This window comes from Triturus cristatus, chromosome 9 (genome assembly GCF_964204655.1).
Source record: "Triturus cristatus chromosome 9, aTriCri1.1, whole genome shotgun sequence".
Classification (NCBI taxonomy): domain Eukaryota; kingdom Metazoa; phylum Chordata; class Amphibia; order Caudata; family Salamandridae; genus Triturus; species Triturus cristatus.
Genome location: NC_140592.1, coordinates 265,591,383 through 265,611,628, shown reverse-complemented (window position 1 = coordinate 265,611,628; position 20,246 = coordinate 265,591,383). Strand labels below are relative to the sequence as shown.

The 20,246-nt window shown below is 50.2% G+C and overlaps 1 protein-coding gene across 2 annotated transcripts in view; it reads left to right on the top strand.

Annotated features, from left to right (window-relative positions):
- Positions 1–20,246, top strand: part of NOL8 (nucleolar protein 8) — a 361,614-nt gene that overhangs the window by 236,362 nt on the left and 105,006 nt on the right. For both annotated transcript variants that reach the window (XM_085624883.1, XM_085624882.1), the window contains one exon: positions 7,832–7,922. In XM_085624883.1, the coding sequence (XP_085481009.1) occupies positions 7,832–7,922 (91 nt within the window). The remainder of the gene's footprint in view (positions 1–7,831; positions 7,923–20,246) is intronic.

Here is a 20,246-nt window from a genome sequence, read left to right as displayed (position 1 = left end):
CCACAGTTGTCTCATCTGGCTCAGAGCATGTGGAAGTGGGCCATTCAGAGGAACATATTCCTCATGGCGGAACACCTCCCAGGCAAAGACAACCAGATGGCGGATCTGCTCAGCAGACACAGCCACCAGATGCACGAGTGGGAGTTACACCCATCAGTGCTCCAACCGTACTTCCAGCAGTGGGGTCATCCAGAGATAGACCTATTCGCCACAAGGGAAAACGCAAAATGCCAAAGCTTTGCCGCCAGGTTCCCACATCCACAGTCGCAGGGCAATGCGATATGGATGAACTGGTCCGGCAGATTTGCGTACGCTTTTCCCCCAGCGCCGTTGATACCGCTAGTGGCACGCAAACTGCGACAGCACTCTCTGACACTCATCCTGGTTGCTCCAACGTGGGCACGCCAGCCATGGTACACCACCTTTCTGGAACTTTCCGTGGTGCCGCATCAAAGGCTGCGGATCAAACCCGCACTTTTGACGCAGAACCATGGAGAAATTCAACACCCGGATCCGCAACAGCTGAACCTGGCAATCTGGCTCCTGAAGTCTTAGAGTTTGGCTACCTAAACCTGCCACCTGACTGTATGGAGATCATTAAGGAAGCTAGGAGACCCACTACCAGAGCTTGCTATGCAGCCAAATGGAAGAGGTTTGTCATTTATTGCAACAACAACCACATTAACCCGCTAGACGCATCTATTCAGAACATAATCTGCTATCTATTACACCTATACCGATGCAATCTGGCATACACCTCAATACGTGTCCATTTAACAGCAATAGCAGCCTACCTCCAAAACAGGCAGCACCTCTCTTTATTTAGAGTGCCTGCCATCAAAGCCTTCTTGGAAGGACTTAAACGGGTGATTCCCCCAAGGCACCCCCCGGCACCGGTGTGGAACCTCAACTTGGTCCTCACCAGACTAATGGGTCCACCCTTTGAACCTCTCCATTCTTGCGAGATTCTATTCCTCACCTGGAAAGTGGCTTTCCTGGTTGCCATCACTTCCTTAAGGAGAGTTAGTGAACTCCAGGCACTAACCATTCAGGAGCCATTTATACAAGTTCACGCAAACCGGGTCGTACTACGTACCAACCCCAAGTTCATGCCTAAAGTAATATCGCAATTCCACATGAACCAAACCATTGAACTGCCGGTTTTCTTCCAAAACCCACAAAATGTCGCTGAGAGGATGCTCCACACACTAGATGTCAAAAGTGCCCTCATGTACTATATTGACAGAACTAAAAACTTTAGGAAGACTAAACAACTCTTCGTTGCCTTCTCTCCACAGCACAAAGGCAACGCCATTTCCAAAGCAGGTATAGCCAGATGGATCGTTAAATGTATCCAAATTTGTTATCAAAAAGCTAAACGCACATTAACGATTCCTCCACGAGCCCACTCAACACGGAAGTTAGGGGCGTCCATGGCTTTCCTGGGAAACATTCCTTTACAAGAAATATGTAGAGCAGCCACATGGTCCACTATACATACATTTACCAAACACTACTGTGTAGATGTACACTCAAAACAGCAGGCTGCTGTAGGACAGGCTGTTCTCAAAACTCTTTTTCAGACTGCTGCAGCTGGCACGGGTGGCCGCCGCTAATAGGAGGTACTGCTGTGTATTCTATGCACAGATATGAATTCAGCAGCCCACATGCCTCGAACTGAATATGCTACTTACCAGTATGCATCTGTTCTTGGCATGTAGGGCTGCTGACATTCATATCGCCCACCCTCCTCCCTGGCGCCTGTCGCAGCTGCAGCTCTCAGAATTACTGTATAGCATGGTCATCACTTCCTGTATCTACTCCATCACTGCCACAATGGCGAAAAACAATCTGGGGATAGAGAGGATGCCCATGCGCACTGTGGTCCAGGGGAGGAGTCACCCATCTCAGGATGCTTCGAAGACTCTTCCAGGACAACAATGTGCAATCATCCGGACCCAACACTAGGCGGCGATCTATGCACAGATATGAATGTCAGCAGCCCTACATGCCAAGAACAGATGCATACTGGTAAGTAGCATATTCAATTTGCAGCAGTACCGGGGAATGATCCGACAAGCCCCTGGGAAGGATAACAATCTTTTGGATTGCCCGGCACTCCTGGGCCGGCAGGAAAATGTAATCTGCATGCGTGTGGTGAGAGGCTGAGGTGTGGGTGTATTATCGCTCTGTTGGGTACCAAAGTCTCCAGGCATCCCCAATACCCAGGCTGGAGGCCCTTGTCGAGAGGAGGCCAGACTGGGCAGTTCTGTAGGCGGAGGAAGGTGAAGCAGTGTCTCGACTGGGGTCCATGACTGCATTAAAGTCGCCCCCAACGACAGTCATTCCTAAGGGTAGGGCAGCGACCTCTGAGGTAAGTCTCTGGAGTGTGGAGGCCAGCAGGGTGGGAGGGGAATAGACGGCCAGTAAATTAAGAGGGAGATCTTCGAGGGTCCCCTCCAGAAGAATAAAGCAGCCCTGAGGATCGTGCATCACTTTGCGTACCACCAGGGGAAGGGAACGATGCGCCAAGATAGCCTAAATTCAGAGTGCCAGACTCCGCCATAGCCATGCCGCGCCAGGAAAGGGCAATGATTGCCCAGCAAGTGGGTCTCTTGAAGCATAAGTAAGTCCGCGGCTTGACGCTGGGCATATCGCAGGACAGCTGTGCGCTTGACCTTGTCTAACAGGCCATTAACATTCCAGGACAATATCTGGAGTCGCGTACTGCCGTCCGAGTCACGGTGCAGGGGGAAGGCGTGCAGAGGGCCGGGCTGGGGCAAGCACAACAAGGATCATGGAAGCGGGACTGCAGCTAGAGCCGGTGAGTATGGTGTCGTGGTGCAAGGTGGCACTCGAGCGCTGATAGGAGTGCAAATGCAAGGGGTAACAAATGGGGTTGTGATTCTGGGCATTGCCCGGTCGTGTCCCAGGTCCGCAGGCAGGTTGGAGCAAAACAAAAACAAAAGAACAGACAATAAAAACACGGGACAACGGTCCCTCCCCCCCCCCCCCCCCCCCCCAGCCCCCACCCTATACTTCAGGAACGGAAGCATCTGTCGCCCAAACAATGAGTTATTAACAAAAGGCCAAACTAGAACGCTCAGGAATTGGGTGAACATGGAGGACCCCTCCTCATCTCAGGATGTGCATAGGCAAGTCCGTCAGGAATGGAAGAACGAGCGAGCCGGCATGCCGCCTCCGGCTGCGGAGCCTGGCCCGGCAGGCAGAGGCGAGCTCCGGCAGGGCCCGAGAGGAGCGTCGGGCTACGTGAGAGATCTGTATCACGCAGGTCCAGCGGCGTCGGGTGGGGCAAAGCACCCCCAGAGTTCAGGCAGCCAGAGGAGCCAGACCGCCGCATGACCAGGTCGTTCTCAGGGAGCGGTGTCGGCTGTCGAGAAGAACCTAGCGGGGAGTCCAAGCGGGCACGGCCATGACCACGGCGTCTACGCGAGCGGTTCCGTGGAGGTCCGGGACCGGGTGCCCCTTGTTGGACGCCTCCCCCGGCAGCACTCCCGGGTGATGGATTATGGGCCCGGACTCGTAGGGGGAATTCTTCTGTGGCACAAATCCAGGCCTCTTCGGGGTGTAAAAAATAGGGTCTTGTGGGAGTGCACCACTCTCAGGCGCACCGGAAAGAGAATTCTGTACTGGACTTTAAGAGCGCAGAGCTTCTGCTTGACCTCCCCAAATGAACGGCGCTGACCCTGGACTTCGCAAGTGTAATCCGGGAAAATCATGATGGTATGATTGTCGTATATGAGGCATTGCTGCTTACAGGCCTCGGCCAGAACAGAGTCGCTATACTCGAAGTTGAGAATCCTCATAATAATCGGTCTGGGAGGTGCCCCCGGGGGCGGCCTGGGAGCGAGATAACGGTGCCCATGCTCTATCGTAAACCACAGAGAGAGGGAGCCCCCAGGGATCCAGGTGCGCAGCCACCTCTCCACAAAGTTCGCCATCTGGCCCTGCTCCGCTCCTTCCGGAAATCCCACCAGGCAGAGGTTATTGCGACGGGACCTGTTTTCAGCATCTTCTGCCCGCCGGTGCAACTCCTGAGTGTGGGATTGGAGGCGAACGAGCTGACGCTTGAGTTGCTGAACTTAGTCCTCCATGGTAGAGACTCTGGATTCAGTTTCTTTGATCCGGGCCGTGGCGTTCCGAAGGTCCTGCCGAAGGAGAGTGACGTCCACCCGGACCTCAGCGATCTTGCCCTCTACAGAGGATTGTGAGGCATGGATAGCTTGAAGGATAGTAGATAGGTCCGCAGCAGGTGAGGCATCCTTATCCATACCGCCACCAGACGCCCCTGAGTCCACAGTTGTGAAACGGTCCAGTTTGGTTTGGGTGGCGGGAGTTTTGGCGGTTTGGGTACGACCCATGGCCACAGTCAGCAGGACGGCGCCAGCCACGCTCCCGACTAGGTCCTACAGCAGGGGTCGGAGATCAAGGCAGCCGAAGGGGGCAGGATGCCAGCAAAATCCAACTGCACACGGGACACGCAGCCGACTGTGTCTCCAGCAGCGGAATCCCACGGCGAGGCAACAGCAGAGAGGCCGTTCCAGGTACCAGGAGGGCCACGGTTCAGGAGCAGGGGGACAACAGGAGCAGCTATCTTCCAGGGCCTCATGCCGCCTGCCACGGGAGCGGCACAGGAGGTAGCACGAGGGAACTGTCAGGCGGAGCCAGCACAGGGGCAGCAAACCATGGTAGGCGGGGAGATACAGCAAGCCAACTCCGAAGGTGCAGCGTCCAGAACCCAAGGCACGCACAACACAGTCAATGTGAGGCCCCTAAGGGAAATCGGTGCAGGAGCGGCCTCAGAATCCGGTAGGCCGGGCAGGCGCAGCCAACCAAGACAAGCAGGGAGACACAATGGGTCAGCTCCCAGGGTCCAACTCACCCCCAGGGCCGGCACTTCACTCCCCAGGCGATGTAAGGCCCCGAGGGAACAGCACCAAGGCAGCTCCGGGGGCAATCAGGTCAAGCGGACAGAGCACCACGGCCAGGCAAGGAGAACAGTGGGCCGACACCCAGCTCCATCCAGGGCTCAGAACACTCCAAGAGCAGGCGGTCTACGCGAGCGGGGGGGAAGGGGGGGGCCTTCCACAACAGTCACAGCCTCTCTCCAGCGGCAGCAAGCAGCGGCAACAGCCGAAAGAAAAGGGGCCGATAACACAGCGGGCACCACACTGGAGGAGCTCAGACGCCTCCACCCGCCACTGCAGCCCGGACAAGTCGCCCCCACTCACAGCATGGCCAGCAGCGCGGCAACACAACTCCGTCCAAGGGCCGCAGGGCCTCAGCAGCGTGGCGAGGAGGCCGCCATCTTGGATCAGGGTGCCCGGCAGGCAGGCCGAAGAGCAGGAAGACACCGGATCACAGGCACCCAAGGACCAGGACTCCAGCCCGGAGTGCAGCAAGGCGTCCGCAAGAGGAGGAGAGGCCGGATGACTCCGGGGACCAGCAGATTCCAGTCAGATGGCGGAGGAGTCCAGGAGCACCCTCAAGGTGCAACCGCCATCTTAGCTGGGTAAGCCACGCCCCACTTCACTGACTTCTTAGCATACATTTTGCACCTACTGACTGCAGACCATTTTGTGCAATTTATGGCTGATACTTACAGAACCTTTTTACATGAGACCTGCTCAGGATTGACTCCACCGCTCATGGAGCACTTTCCTACTTAGGCACTCACTGCCCTGAGTGCACCTTGCTTCAAGGCATACTTATTCTTCTAAACCACACCGGTGTTATCTTGAGAACCTTTTGCTCAGACAGTTTCTGATACCCACCTTTACTTCTGTATGCTTACTTTGGTAAGATTGTGATGTTTCTTGAACAGTGTTGACCGCTATGAACTACTTTCATTTACCTTGTCACTAGGCACTCCAGGCCTAAATTGTTGCCTTTTACAACTAGGACTGCTCAGAGAACAAATTGTACTTTGCAGATAAAAAATGGCCTTGAAATAGTCAAATCATGTCGTTTGTATCTGCTTTTTTTCGGAAATTGCCAGCAATTCTTTGCAGCCCAATACATCACATAACTCAGGGAGCAACATTGTCCTGTTGCATCTGTGTTACATGTGTACATTTTGTAGCAAATGTATTGCCTATACACTGTACTGTTATCAGCATGCGAATGAATAACAGTATATCCATTTGTTATACAAAACAAATCACTAACACTTTATCACACCAAAATCTGCATGATACGGTAATTACCATATGGTTTTCTCTGTTAAGGTTCGGCAGGATTGATCTGCTGAAATTTAACAAAGGTTGAGGTATGTAACACATCCAATAATTACCGAATTAATTAAATAACACTCAACTGGAGTTCGAAAAAACAGACTGACTCATAATTAAGCCCTTAATATTTTACTGATTGCGGATGACAACATGGAACAAATATTAGATAGTTGGACTTTTATTCATTATAGTGAATTTTACAAATCTGTAAGAAGTGAAAGCACTCGAAACTGTTAATTTATGAATGATCTTTGTGTATGATGGCAGGCAGTATATAGATTTACTGCAAGCAAGGTTTTTAAGTATTGGCATATGAGTGAGCATCTCCTGGTATGCATTAAAATGTTTCCCCCCCCCCCCCAGAATCCATTTAAGAGAAAGCATTTGTTGCTAATCCAAAAAACTGCATGTCACATTTGGGGTCCTATGAGGTGTATTTTCTCTTGTTATTGGAACCCATTATTCAGGTGGTTTACTAGAGAAATTCCAGCCAACTGTTGAGTAAGAGTTTCCTTAATTGTCTACATTAAATCTTGATATGTTTCTGGTCTGTTTTTCCTAAGGCTGTTTCACGGCTGAGCGTACATGGACAGTTTGTATCAGAATTAAGCCCAAAATGTGACCAAATATTTTTGAAAAGTGGGGAATCCTGATCGATTTTATGTTTACATTTAAGTCTACAGTACGACAAATAGTATTTGATTCCAGTGAAGAAAATAGTTCATCTTTTCAGGTCAAGAAAAGTAACACTACATATTTTCAACTATTTACACACTGTGCTGCTTGAAAGTTAGTAATTGATATGTTTGAATTACACCATGTTGAACTATGCCATCTAAACACAAGTGACCTACAGATTCTCTAAGGTCACTCTTGCGAAGCGCATATATACATCTGCTTGCCATCTGCCAGTCATTCTAGAATAATTGGTATATAGAGGTTGGGATATCACACAAAATTGTATATATTTTTGGGACTTGAAGGAATCGTTTGGAATGATGCCTTCATAAATCACAAACATTCATTTTGCTAGAGCACACTTGTATAAGTCCAGATTTCCGATGAGTGTAAACATAATGTTGGTTTTACATACAATGCTTCTATAATACCACAATGTTTTTATGGATGCTTAGAAACACGGACACGCAACAGAGCTATTCAAACATGAAGAGAAGTGCACATCGTAACCAATTGTAGGATGAGAAACTTGCATCCTACTTTTGGCTAATTTGCTTTTGTATCGTATAAAGAAAAGCTGGCATATTATTGCCTCGATTTGTGTATTGCCCTTCAATTTGTGTATTGTGTTGACTTTGTTGTAGCAATTACATGAAATAACTCGGACTGATGTATTCAAACAAATAAATCACTATTTCATTGACCAATTGTCTATAAAAAAAAAAAATGGTGGTTTACTATGTTGTTTTTATTCTCCAGGCTTAACACATAGGCATCTTAACTCAATTTCCACTAGACGTGCTAAAGCAAATGTTTTCTAAAACTGCTCTTGCAATTTGATTACAAATAATAAACATTCCCCACAATTCTAATTGTGAGCCTTGTTTCTTGGTGTCTAGCTCATGCACTTGCAATCCAGATTTGGTACAGATGAACGTTTTCGAATGGATGCGCGCTTCCTTGGAAGTGACCACGAAGAGGATGATACAAGTAAGTGTGATTTTAGCATTGAATTCCATACGTGACAGCCTCAGACATTTCCCAATGTATTTTGTATGTGCTGTTGATTTTGCCCATTGAACTTGATTGCACTATAACATATTTTCGTTACAATAGAGAAAAGGCAGTTTGATGTCAGATGACAATCTAGATCCGCATTCTCACGTCTCGGTTCTGCTAATCTGTATATTTTAAGCAGCTTTTGTGGGGTTGATCGAACCATTGTAAATAACACATGATTGTTGCACACCCTTTGCATGCTAATAATTTCTTTGTCTGTGTGTACGCTCAAGAAACAATGCAGTAAAAACTATTTTCTTTTTTGAAAATTATATGAAGACATTTTTCTTATTGGATACAAAATTTTCCATTTTGTTATTAAATAAAGTCATTTAGAGCAGCTATTTGCCAAACTAACGTATTGCAAAATCAAGATTTAATAAAAGTGCATTATTTGCGTAATACTCTTTACTCAAACTGAGCAGTAATTAAGAAATCCGGAGTACTTGAAGAACTGCAATTTGCAGAAGTCAAGAGACGAGTGTGTTATACTCCCTTCATTTGCATTTTTGCACTTTCCCGAGGCCAGTTCCGTTTTCCGCCCATTTTGGAAGTGCCTCGCGCTAATCGCGGTCAGCGCTCTAGTTGCTGCATGCCGTCATCACTCGAACCCTACTTAATTGGGTTTAGTTCGGGCGTGCAGCGCTTTGGAAAAGGCTTGCTTGTCCTCCTGCTTATTTTATTTTGCTTAAAAGTCCTGCTCTTTTTGGTAATGTGATTTGGGGAATTGGGGGTAATTTTATACGTTTATTGTGAACACTGTGATTTTAATGTAACTGCAGAATTCTTTTTAAAAATTACGCTAGGAGTGTGCTATACTCTCTTAATTTGCCTTTTTGCACTTACCCGAGGCCAGTTGCATTTTCCGCCCATTTTGGACGTACCTCACGCTAATCGTGGTCCGCTCTCTAGTCGCTGCATGCCGTCATTACTCTAACCCTATTTAATGGCCTTTACTCTGACACGCAGTGGACACGTGCAGCGGGTGCGCCGAAGGCAAGCCCATCAGCGCTCAGGGCCAGGAATGCTGCCCGAGTCGAGCCATCCACCAGCAACCTCTCCTATTTCGGACTTTGTCTGCCCTGACTGTGGCTTCACCCTTACACCTGAACTCCCCCCATGCAACACGTTTACGAAATCATCTATGCCTCTGTGCATTAGAGCCGCTCTTATCAATGCTGCATCATTGAAGAAGCACTATGTGGACATAGTCGAGCTGGTATCTGACAATTCGTTAGATCTTCTGTTTGTCACCGAGACTTGGCTGGGTGCTTCCTCTAACCCTATTGTTGCTCTGGCCACGCCGGTTGGCTATAAATTTCTTCGAGCGGACCGTCCTGCTGGTAGAGGAGGAGGACTGGCCGTTCTGCATAGGGATATTTGGACTCTTCATAGTGAAACATCGTGTCTTTGGGGTGACTGTGAGGTCTTGGACTTCGGTATGCAGCTTTCAGCCCACTTCACCCTAGGTGGCTCCCTCATATATCGTCCCCCTGGCCCGGCTGGCGCCTTCTTTAAATCTTGGGGGGACGCGGTGGCCGAGCGAGCACTGCGTTTTTCGCACTATTTGGTCCTAGGTGATGTAAACCTTCACCTTGACCAACCCGATGTGTGGCACTCCGTTGTCTTTCTTGACTCTCTTCATACGGTGCAGCTTTCTTAATGGGTTAGTCACCCTACCCACGAAGGGGGCCACACCTTAGACCCTATTTGTTCGAACTTTCCCATTCTGGTTGTAAAGCCCTTGCCCGTCTCTTGGTCGGACCACTTCCCTATATTTGTTTTCCTGCGAAGTTACGCGGCCTGCATGACCGGCACACAGCTTGCGCCCTCCGACTTATAGTAAAATTGACTCTCTCCAGTTCATCAGTTCTTTGGCTGCCTCCCGGCCCGCTCTCCAAGAAGACCTTGAGGGTAATGTGTCCAGGTTCTCGTACTGGATTGCTGATTCGGTATCTGCCCTATCCGCGTCACGTCCGCCTAGGCTGACAAGAGATTCCCCTTCCAAACCCTGTTTTTTTCCTGAGCTGAAAGCCTTGAAACATGACTGCAAAGTATTGGAGAGGGCGTGGCGCTCCAGTGGTTACTATTCCAAAGCTAAACTCTCACTTAGAGCCAAACAAAAAAAGCTATTATGCTGCCATTGTGGTCGCTAAAGGCCGATACTACACTTCACGTATCGACCTGGCTAGCAATAATTCAAAAGAAATCTTAGCGATCGTGCAAAGCTTTATGTCCCCCACTGCTCAGGCTCATGCCAGCTTCGGAGTCCTGGTGCAACACTCTTTTAAGTTTTTCCTGGATAAAATACGCAGTATTCAAGATACTCTTGCGGCCCCTACCAGGGTGCCCGCAGTTGCCGACCTAGACCCATTGGCGGCTGGCCCTGTCAAGTTGCTCTCCAATTTTATTCCAATCGATCTGTCTTGCTCACTTAAAATTCTTAAGGGTTTGAAGTCAGGCTCTCCAAACGACCCATGCACTGCTAGACTCTTGGCTGCCGCTGCGGACGTCGTTAATCCCGAAGTCAATCTAATGGTTAACATGTCTCTTCGGGAGGCCGTTGTCCCGTTGTCTTGGAAACAGGCACTAATTCTTCCTCTTCTTAAGAAGCCATCTCTTGACCCGTTGCTACCCGGTAACTATCGTCCTATTTCGCTTACGCCAAGTTTGGCTAAGGTCTGCGAAAAGGTGGTTACGAATCAACTTACCAATCATGTGGAGGTATCGGGTCTGCTGCACCCGGCACAATCTGGTTTCTGGCCATTGCACAGCACAGAGTCGGCATTGCTGGTGGTGTCGGAGGCGATCCGGGAGTGTCTGGACACCGGCGGGAGAGCAGCTCTAGTCATGCTAGACCTCACGGCAGCATTCGACACGGTGCCCCACTCCTTACTCCTTGATCGCCTCTCGGAGATAGGCGTTTCCGGGTCTGCTCTGGATCAGATCCTTCCTGTAGGTCGGTCACAGCAGGTCTGGCTTCCTCCGTTTGCCTCGGTGCTTCAGCAGGTGGCCAGTGGTGTCCCGCAGGGGTCATCCCTTAGTTCCCTTCTTTTTAACATCTGTCACTCCCCTGGTTTATCTAGCGGAATCATTAGGGGCTAAGGTGATGGCCTACTCTGATGACACTCCGCTTCTGTTCTCTTGGGGTAGGGACGATGACTCAGTCCTTGCTGCGCAACACTGCCTATCCTCTGTGTTTCACTGGCTCGCTCAGGCGCAGCTGAAGTGCAATGAGGAGAAGTCTGAGGTCCTCTTATACGATTCGTTTCCTGCCAACTTCAAAGAGAGGCTGTGGTCCCCTGGCTTCTCCCTGCCTAGTGCAGAGAGAAATGGCACAAAAAATCTGGGCGTCTGGTTCAATGAAAATTTGAACTTTTCAACACAGGTCAAGAAGCTGGCTGGGACCTGTTTTGCACCTTGAAGGCACTGAAAGAGTTTCTCCCTACACCTGCCAAAGAAACGGTGGTCCGTGCGTTGATCCTGTCCCGTCTGGACTATGCAAACGCACTCTTTGTGGGTATCCCTGGCTACCTCCTAAAGAAATTGCAAGTTGTCCAAAACTCGGCAGCTTGACTCCTACTGGGTCTGTCAAATAGGTGTAGTGTGCACGCTCATCTGCACACCCTGCACTGGCTCCCAGTGGAGTCTCGGATAAAATTTAAAATGCTGACCATTGCTCATAGGGCCCTCTATGGTCTTGGCCCCATCTACCTACAGAAGAGATTTGCTTTTTACAACCCAGGGAGACAGCTGCGTTCCTCCTCTCAGTTACTGATGCAGACCCCTAGGTTCAACCGCCAAAGGCTTGGTGGGAGCTCTTTTGTCCGGATAGCTGGCTTGGCCTGGAACGCACTGCCACTGACGTTGCATGGCATCCAGGATCCTATAATCTTCAAGAAAAAACAAAAAACCCTTCTCTTCTAGTTACTGCTAGGCTTCAGCTTCCTTTTCCACTGCACGCGCCAGGACACTCTGGTGAGTAGCCGTGCGTGCTACAAATAAATATAACATAACATGTCTCGGAATGTAATACTTCAACATAACTGTGTGTGTAGTCACTTGATAATTCTGCAAGTATACTACATCTCCCTCTTGCTCCTCTGCTTCTTTGAATTGAAATACACATTGACTTGTAAGTCTTTAAGAAGGGAGATGGATCAGACCCAAAGTTTTATAGTCTCATCTCCCGCCTGGATTCCTCTGCAAAACTGATGGGGGTAGGGTCCTCTTTCAGAGATTAGAACATTGGGCCACCTACAATTCAATCCTTTCAGAGGGCCAGTACAGATTCAGGAAGGAGTTGGGGGGACAATGGAGCAGTGTGTGAGCTTGGACCTTCTCATTGGGAAGTACATAAAGGCAAAGCTTGGTTCTCTTTACATGTGCTTTGCTGATCTCCACAGCGCGTTTGATGTGATGGATCCTCTGGCATACATTGCTTGCATTAGGGGCCCCTAAGAAAATTGTTTGGGGGGAGGGGGGTGGTTTGGCCTGGTTGTACAGGAATTAGTCTTGCTAAGGTCCGCTATGACCCTAATGGGGAAGGCTTCCCATCATTTAGTATTGAGAGGGGGATTAGAAAGGGCGGTGTTCTGACTCCATTTTTCATTTTCCGTTTATATTAATGGGGTGGAAGATGTCCTGAGGTCCCTGCAAGCCGACACGCCTATAGTTGCTGATCATTCAGTTCCGGTGCTATTGTATGCTAAATATGCCGTCCTGATGATGAGGACCTCTGTCGATTTTGCAGATACTGGTGTAGACCTTTTCTGAATTTATGGAGACTAGAAAATCAAAGATCATTAAAGCCAAGACTTTTACGATGTCATGCGGGAAAAACACTCAAAGTGCAGGGCTTATTTTATATGGGGTTCCCTGATTTGCGTATTCTTTTTACCAATAATGGCTCCTGGTCTCAACACATTCAAAATGTTAGATCTAAAATGAGCAGGGTCTGCAAGAGAGTCTTTAGGTTCTCCTGCAAACTCGGTAGTTGCCCTGTTCAAGAAATGATAAACATCTATAAGGCAAAAGCATGGTCAACTGCTCTATATGGAGGGGGTCTATGGGGCTTTGTGTGGTGGCCCTCTCTAGGTTGAGAAGAATGCCTTCCTTAGGCATTTGTTATGCACCCCAGCATCCGTTCCATCTTCTATTCTTCATAAAGAGGTTGGGTTAACCCACCTGGAGGACTTACTTTTGCACAAGCCGATTTTGTTATGGCGCTCAATTTGGTTTAAATCTGAAACGGCCTTTATTAAAGCCACTATTTTGGACTCTCTAGAACTTGATTATGTTTTTGATATCCCCCGTCTTTTCTATATTAATGAAACTTTTAAATCATTATTTCGTACCCCGTACTCCAAAACCCACACAGAGTGTTGGCTTTCAACAAGAGCGCAGATAAGGCCCTTCATTTCGGTGACAGGTTTTAAAATAGGGTTGTTACTGATACTAAGAAATCCACTTGTGTTTCTTATATGTCACGTACTTCTCAGGGGGGGAGTTCAACCATATTTATCCTTGGTATTTAACACCCAACACCGTATTGTTCTTATTAGGCTGCGAATGGGTATAGTTCATATTCTTATCACTTTTCCACTATGAAGTAGCGGCCAAAAGGCTTGGAACAATGTCCGTGTGACAGTATCTCGAAACAGAGCACACAGAACATTGCTATTTTATAGATAGAAGGAAATATTATTTGAAACCGAATTTTATTGTACTTAATGTGAGGGATTACAATGTCGGTTTTTAGATTGTGTGAATTGGTGGATCCCTTTTTCTATTTCAGTATTTCCTCATATAAATGGGGAGTGATTAGAATGAGAAAGTATTATATTTTAAATGTTGTATAGAAGATGTAGCAGGGGAATTTATTGTATGGGTAGGTGTATTTTGTTTAGCAGTCTTTTAGTTATTGTTGTATTTTTTTTGTTCTTTTATGACCAATGTTAATCGTGCAGAATAAAGATTAAGAATTGATTATTAAGTCCTCAACAATCAAAACCATGTGTACATCTCCCATCCTGACTTAAGCTCAGGCAGTTTTTCCCATCTGTTCCAGCGAAGTAACTTATCAATATTTGCCATTATCAGGATCACCGAGAAGCCCAGATACCATGCTCTTTCCAAGACAAACAAGCATTGGCATAGCCAATAGGTCTCGCCTTTGGAACCTTATAAGTATTTAGTTATGCAGTACAATATCCTTGATGCAACAACATCAACTGTTGCATGGCTAAACACTTATAAGGTCCCAAAGGCGAGACCTATTGGCTATGCCAATGCTTGTTACTACTGCAGTGACTCCGGGACATTCCGGATATGATCCTGATATTTCGTGCTCAATCCTGGGTCTTGGAGAGGACGATTGTGAGGGTTCGGAGGCTTCTGGTACTCATAGCGTGGTGCGTCCTCCTTGTCTGGAGGGCCAGATGATGTATGCGGGCCCTACAGTAGAACCTTCAGTTTCAGTGCACCAAACACCAGGGTTACCTTTCCGACTCCATCTAGATCTCACAAGAGATTGCCCATCATCTTTTGTGGTGGCAGGCTTAGTCAACCTGATCTGTGGCAGGCCACTCTCCTTCCCCCACCTAGACTTCACAGTTGTAACTGCTGGGCTGGGGCCACCTTAGAGAGGTGGAGATCAGAGGCCTCTGGTCTCCAGTTGAGAGCCAGTTCCACATCAGCCTATTGGGGAACTTTGGGTGATGCATCTGACCTTGATTTCTGCCATTCATTAGGTGGAGACTTGTGCAGGCCATCATGGACAACACTACCGCCTTGTGGTACTGCAACAATCAGTGTGGAATGGAAGGTCTTGTGACTAGACCAATAGAACATCTTTTTGGTAGCTAGCCATCTGGTAGGGTCTATAACAGAGCAGATGAGCAGAGCAGATTGTCAGCTGATGGAGTCAAAGTGACACCTCTACCCTGATGTGCAAGGGGCATCTTCAGTGGGGTTAGGCCCTGGTTAGATCTGTTCGCTACATGTGAGAAAGCTCAATGTCCGCTCTTTTGTGCATTGGAGGTTCCTCCAGCAAACTCACAGGAGATGCATTCCAAAAGCATTGGGGCATGGTTCCTGCCTCTCCTGCTTAACTTCAGAGGAAATTCAAGACAGACCATGCTCAAGTCATACAGGGCCAGGAAAGTATGGTACCCAGAGCTCCTGAGTCATTTGTCCTCCGATCAAGCTACCACCTAAGGAAGACCTCTTATCGCAACAAATGGGGTCTGACTCGCGTATGTCCCCCAAAGATGTTCATCATGCTGCAGTTGGACTTGAACTTAGTGTTGACATTTCTTATGTGCATGCCTTTTAAGCCAGTACACTGCTGCTCACTGCGACTACTGATGCTCAGAACAGTCTTCCTAATTGCAGTCGCCTCTGCGGCCAGGTGAGTGAATTGCAGTCGCTCTGTTCTTGATAAGTTACTGGTGTAGACCCTGTGGAGCCTTCTTGCCTGAAGTTGTGAAGCCATTTCATATTGGCCTATTCATCACTCTGGCAATGTTTTTTACTTCAACACCTCCTTCGGAAGAGGATGAGAGACTCCATTGGTTTGACCATATAATGGCCTGGAGCTTTTACATTGATCGAGCAAGGAACTTTCATGCAGATGACAAGCTCTTTGTAGGATTTTCTGGAGTAAAGAAAGGGAAGGCAGTGCAGAAAAGGAAATTGTCAGGATGGCTAGTCTTTTAAATTAAAATCTGCTATGTGCTGGCAAAGAAGCAAACCCAGAATGCCTGCGAGCTCATTCTACTAGAGTCAAGACTGCTACAACAGGAGTGTTGATTTGAGACATCTGTTGGCTGTGTTTTTTTTTTGTTTGTAGTCCTCATTTGCCTTGCTTCCACCCTTTGTCTTTCTATCGATGTCAGCCTTGGGTTATCTGACCTCATTCACTATGACAAGGGAAAATAAGGTCTAGGCTCCCAGGATAGCGACCATGCTACCTTTTAACGAGAGCTCCTCTTTCTGTAGTAGGGGATCTCTGTGTATAGTCATAATCTAGTGAATAGTCCCGCCCATGTGCGTGGACCCCGGAGCAATAAAAAATAATCTCTAAAGGTGACAAATCATGCAGACCTGCATACACCTTTAAGAGAGAATTTAATTTAAAGACAGATAATGCAGCCTATACCCACAGGCTACACTGTCCAGTACTTCAACTAGAATTCCACCAACATCCACAAACAGCACTGCCTGTCCAGCTTTTCTCCACATAGGAAAAAACCCTGCCTCTACCAGCAAAAGCCTCTGGAATGATAGAGAGGAAGGAGTGGACAGACAAGCCCCATAGGCTGCCATTATGTGGCTTAGAACAGGATACTGTGCCTTTAAGAAAACTTTCCAGATTTCCAGAACTTTCCCCAGTATCCCAGAATGCCCAGCAGGTCCCATTTACTTTCAGTTCTTTTTTCCGGCTCCTGCTAGCAGGACCCTGGAGCATTGAGCTCTCCCCTTTTCAAGGGTTTATTGTATTTTTTGTCAATTTTTGTCACTTTTTCAAGTGCTTAGTGGCTGGTACTGTCAACATGCCTGGCTTGTTCGACAAGTGCCCGGAATGTGGTAGAAAAAAGGCTAAAACAGATCCACACGAGGTGTGTATAGGTTGCCTTCCCTACGTGCCTGAAGACTGTGATATCTGCCACTCGTTCTCAGCCAGGACCCTGAGGGACAGAATGAAGATCAGGCTTCAAGTCCTGGAGGAGAGAAGGCTGAAGGCACCAGGTGGGTCTGGAGGGGCTGATTTGGCCCATACTGAGGCCTCTGGGGGGCTCCCCAGGGGCAGGAAGACCAGTAAGCGTCCCCACTCCCCGTCGAGGGCGTCGACGGCGGCGTCGAGGAGGATGACTACCATCTGTTCGCCGTCTCCCCAGGGCTCTGGGGAGAAGCGGCGTCGACGTCGAGGGACCTGAACAGGCCGCCGTCGACTACATCGGCATCTTCGGCGACGACGCCGTCGACGTCGCCGTCCAGCAGTCGGCGTCAAGATCGGACCCGGCGTCGACGCTCGCCGTCGAGGGGAGGCCGCCGTTCGCCGTCGGTGAAGAGGAGACGGTCGACGTCGCCGTCGAAGAGACGATCGACATCGAGACGCTCGACGTCAAGAAGATCGCCGTCGAGGCGCAGATCGCCGTCGAGACGAAGATCGCCGTCGAGACGAAGATCGCAGTCGAGACGAAGATCGCAGTCGAGACGAAGGTCGCCGTCGAGACGAAGGTCGCCGTCGAGGCGAAGGTCGCCGTCGAGGCGAAGATCGACGTCGAGGAAGAGAGAGTCATCGGGATCGGTGTACTCTGTGGTGTATATGCCTCCTCGGAAGCCTACGTCACCGCCTCCTCCCCCACCACCTCCGACTCCGCCTCCACCACCACCGCCAACACCACCACCGCCACCACCACCACCTCCACCGCCACCACCGCCTCCACATCCGCAGCCACTGCCTCCGCCGCCCCCACCTCGGTCGTTACCACGCACTCCATTGGGGCTGCCGGCGGTTCCCCCGCGGTCGGTTTCCCTTCCGAGGTACCCGACTCCGCCGCAGGGGACTCCAAAGCCGCGATGGTCGCCGGGACCGGCTAGACCGGCGGGCAGACCGAAGCCGAAGAGGTCGCGCTCCCGCTCTCTCAGGAGGAGAAGATCACGGAGCCATGGACGGTCATCGTCGGACTCAGGACGACGCCGTAGGAGGCACAGGTCCAGGTCGCACACGCGATCCTCGACCAGAGACTTTTCCCCGACGCTGTCGGACTCGCCGGGGACTAGGGTGTCTCCGGTGGACGATTTGGTCTCTTTCCAAGAGGTGCTGTGTTGAGAGGGGCAGCAAAGTTGGGTATCACGGTGACGGTTCCAACACCCACGACGTCCGTGATATTCGAGACACTTCATAAGAAACATCTGTCTCGCCCTCTACTGCCCCTTGTACCAGGACTGGTGGAACCCGCGTTGGAGCTGTTCCTCACTCCCGCGGTGACGAAGGCCGCCCCCTCCAGGCTCATGAAAAAGTATAGGGCCCCGGAGTCGGACCCTACCTTTTTGAGGGTGGACCCGAAGCCGGATTCGGTCATCGTGACGGCGGCGAGGAAACAACATGCGACCGCCCCTTCATCGACGGTCCCGCCTGACAAAGAAAGCCTCTGGCTGGATTCTGCGGGCAGGAAGGTGTGTGGGACCGCCGCTACCACCATGAAGGCGGCGAGTGCAGGGGCTTTGTTGGGCCGTTACGACCGGGCCCTGTGGGAGTCCCTGCAGCAGTATGCGGACCTGCTGCCCCGGGACAGGAAGTAGGACTTCTTGGAAACAGTGCGCGAAGGCATGCTGGTTTCTAATCAGGTGATCGGCGCGGCGGCGGATGTCTCCTTGTTGGCCGCCCACGCCTACTGTCATGGCGTCCACCAGAGGCGGCATTCGTGGCTGCGCCTGACGTCCCTCAAACCAGAGGCGCAGCACAGAGTGGCCAACCTGCCCTTCTCGGGGGAAACCCTGTTCGGAAAACATGCGGATGATGAGATGGCCCGCATGAAGGCGGAGGCGGAAACCCTGACGGCCGTCGGGTTGGAGAAGGCCGAGAAGAAGAAGCGCCCGTTCCAGAGGCGGTTCGGGTCTTCGGGCAGAGGGCGTGGGCAGGGTTCGGGGCAGCACCAACAGCAGCAGTTCCGGAAGCCCTTCCAGAAACGCCAGAGGGGTAGAGGAGGCCAGCAGGCGACTACCACTACCAAGGGCCCGGCTGGGTCTCGGCCCTGAGCGGCTACTTCCCCCTCAACCGTTACCCACTCCAGTGGGGGGAAGCATTCAACTTTTTCCGGCAGAGTGGAGAAAAATTACTCCGGACAAGTGGGTGCTGAATATTGTTTGCAATGGATACAGTCTTCGGTTTATCAGCCCGCCTCCAGCGATTCCGCCGGTCAGCTCTCAGTTCCAGCTGAGAGAGCTCCAGGCGGAGGCAGACATCTTGTTGAGAAAAAAGGCGGTAGAAGAGGTACCTCTGTCTCAAAGGGGAAGAGGTCTGTACTCTCGGTTCTTCCTCGTTCGCAAAAAGGACAAGAACGAGTTCAGGCCCATTCTGGATTTGCGACAGGCAAACAAATGGATTCGCAGAGAGAAGTTTCGCATGCTATCGTTGCACCAGATTTACCCTCAGCTGCAACGGGGAGACTGGCTCTGTGCCATAGATCTACAGGATGCGTACTTCCATGTGCCCATAGCACGGAAGCACAGGAAGTTCCTGCGATTCCAAGTCGGCGCCAATCACTATCAATACACAGTACTGCCATTCGGGCTAAAGTCTGCGCCCAGGACCTTCTCGAAGTGCATGGCGGTGGTGGCGGCACATCTGCGAAGGAACAAGGTGTTTGTCTACCCGTATCTGGCCGATTGGCTGATCAAGGCTTCATCCTTCTCGGAAGCGCAAGATCACTTCCGATGGACGTGCGCTCTCTTGCACAAGCTGGGGTTACACGTCTACATGTCCAAATCGGTCCCGACTCCGGTCCAGTGCATACAGTACCTGGGAGCCTCCATCGCTACGCGGTCAGCAAGCGTGTCTCCTTCGGAGGAGAGACGGTTATCACTCCTTCGGAAGGCTCAGGACCTCAGGACTGCTCCCTCGACGACCGTGAGGAAGGTGTCTTCTCTACTGGGATCGATGGCCTCCTGTATCTTCCTCACGCCTCACGCACGGCTACACATGAGACCACTGCAGGAGTGCTTGGAGGATCAGTGGGATCAGAGGACAGGCTCTTGGGACGACAAGATACGACTGTCGCTACATGCTCTTCAGTCTCTGAAGTGGTGGTGTTCGGCGGAAAACCTCCTCAAGGGGGTTCCCTTCCACAAGGACATTCCCACGACGAGTGTCGTGACGGATGCGTCTCTCCAGGGCTGGGGAGCGCATTCCGGGGACTTGCAGATTCAAGGAAAGTGGTCTCCTTTGGAATCGATGTACCACATCAATTTCCTGGAACTCAGATCTGTCTTCCTGGCACTGAAGGCCTTCCTTCCGTCCTTCCAGACCAACTCGCTGCTGATACAGACGGACAATACAACCACGATGTATTACCTCAACAAGCAGGGGGGGTCGAGATCGCGCACTCTGTCGCAGGAGGCGCAGGCGATCTGGCACTGGCTGCTGGCCCGAGGACTGACGATTACGGCCACGCATCTGCCAGGGGTGCAGAATGCTCAGGCGGACGCCTTGAGCAGGCTGATTCAGGAAAACCACGAATGGGTCAT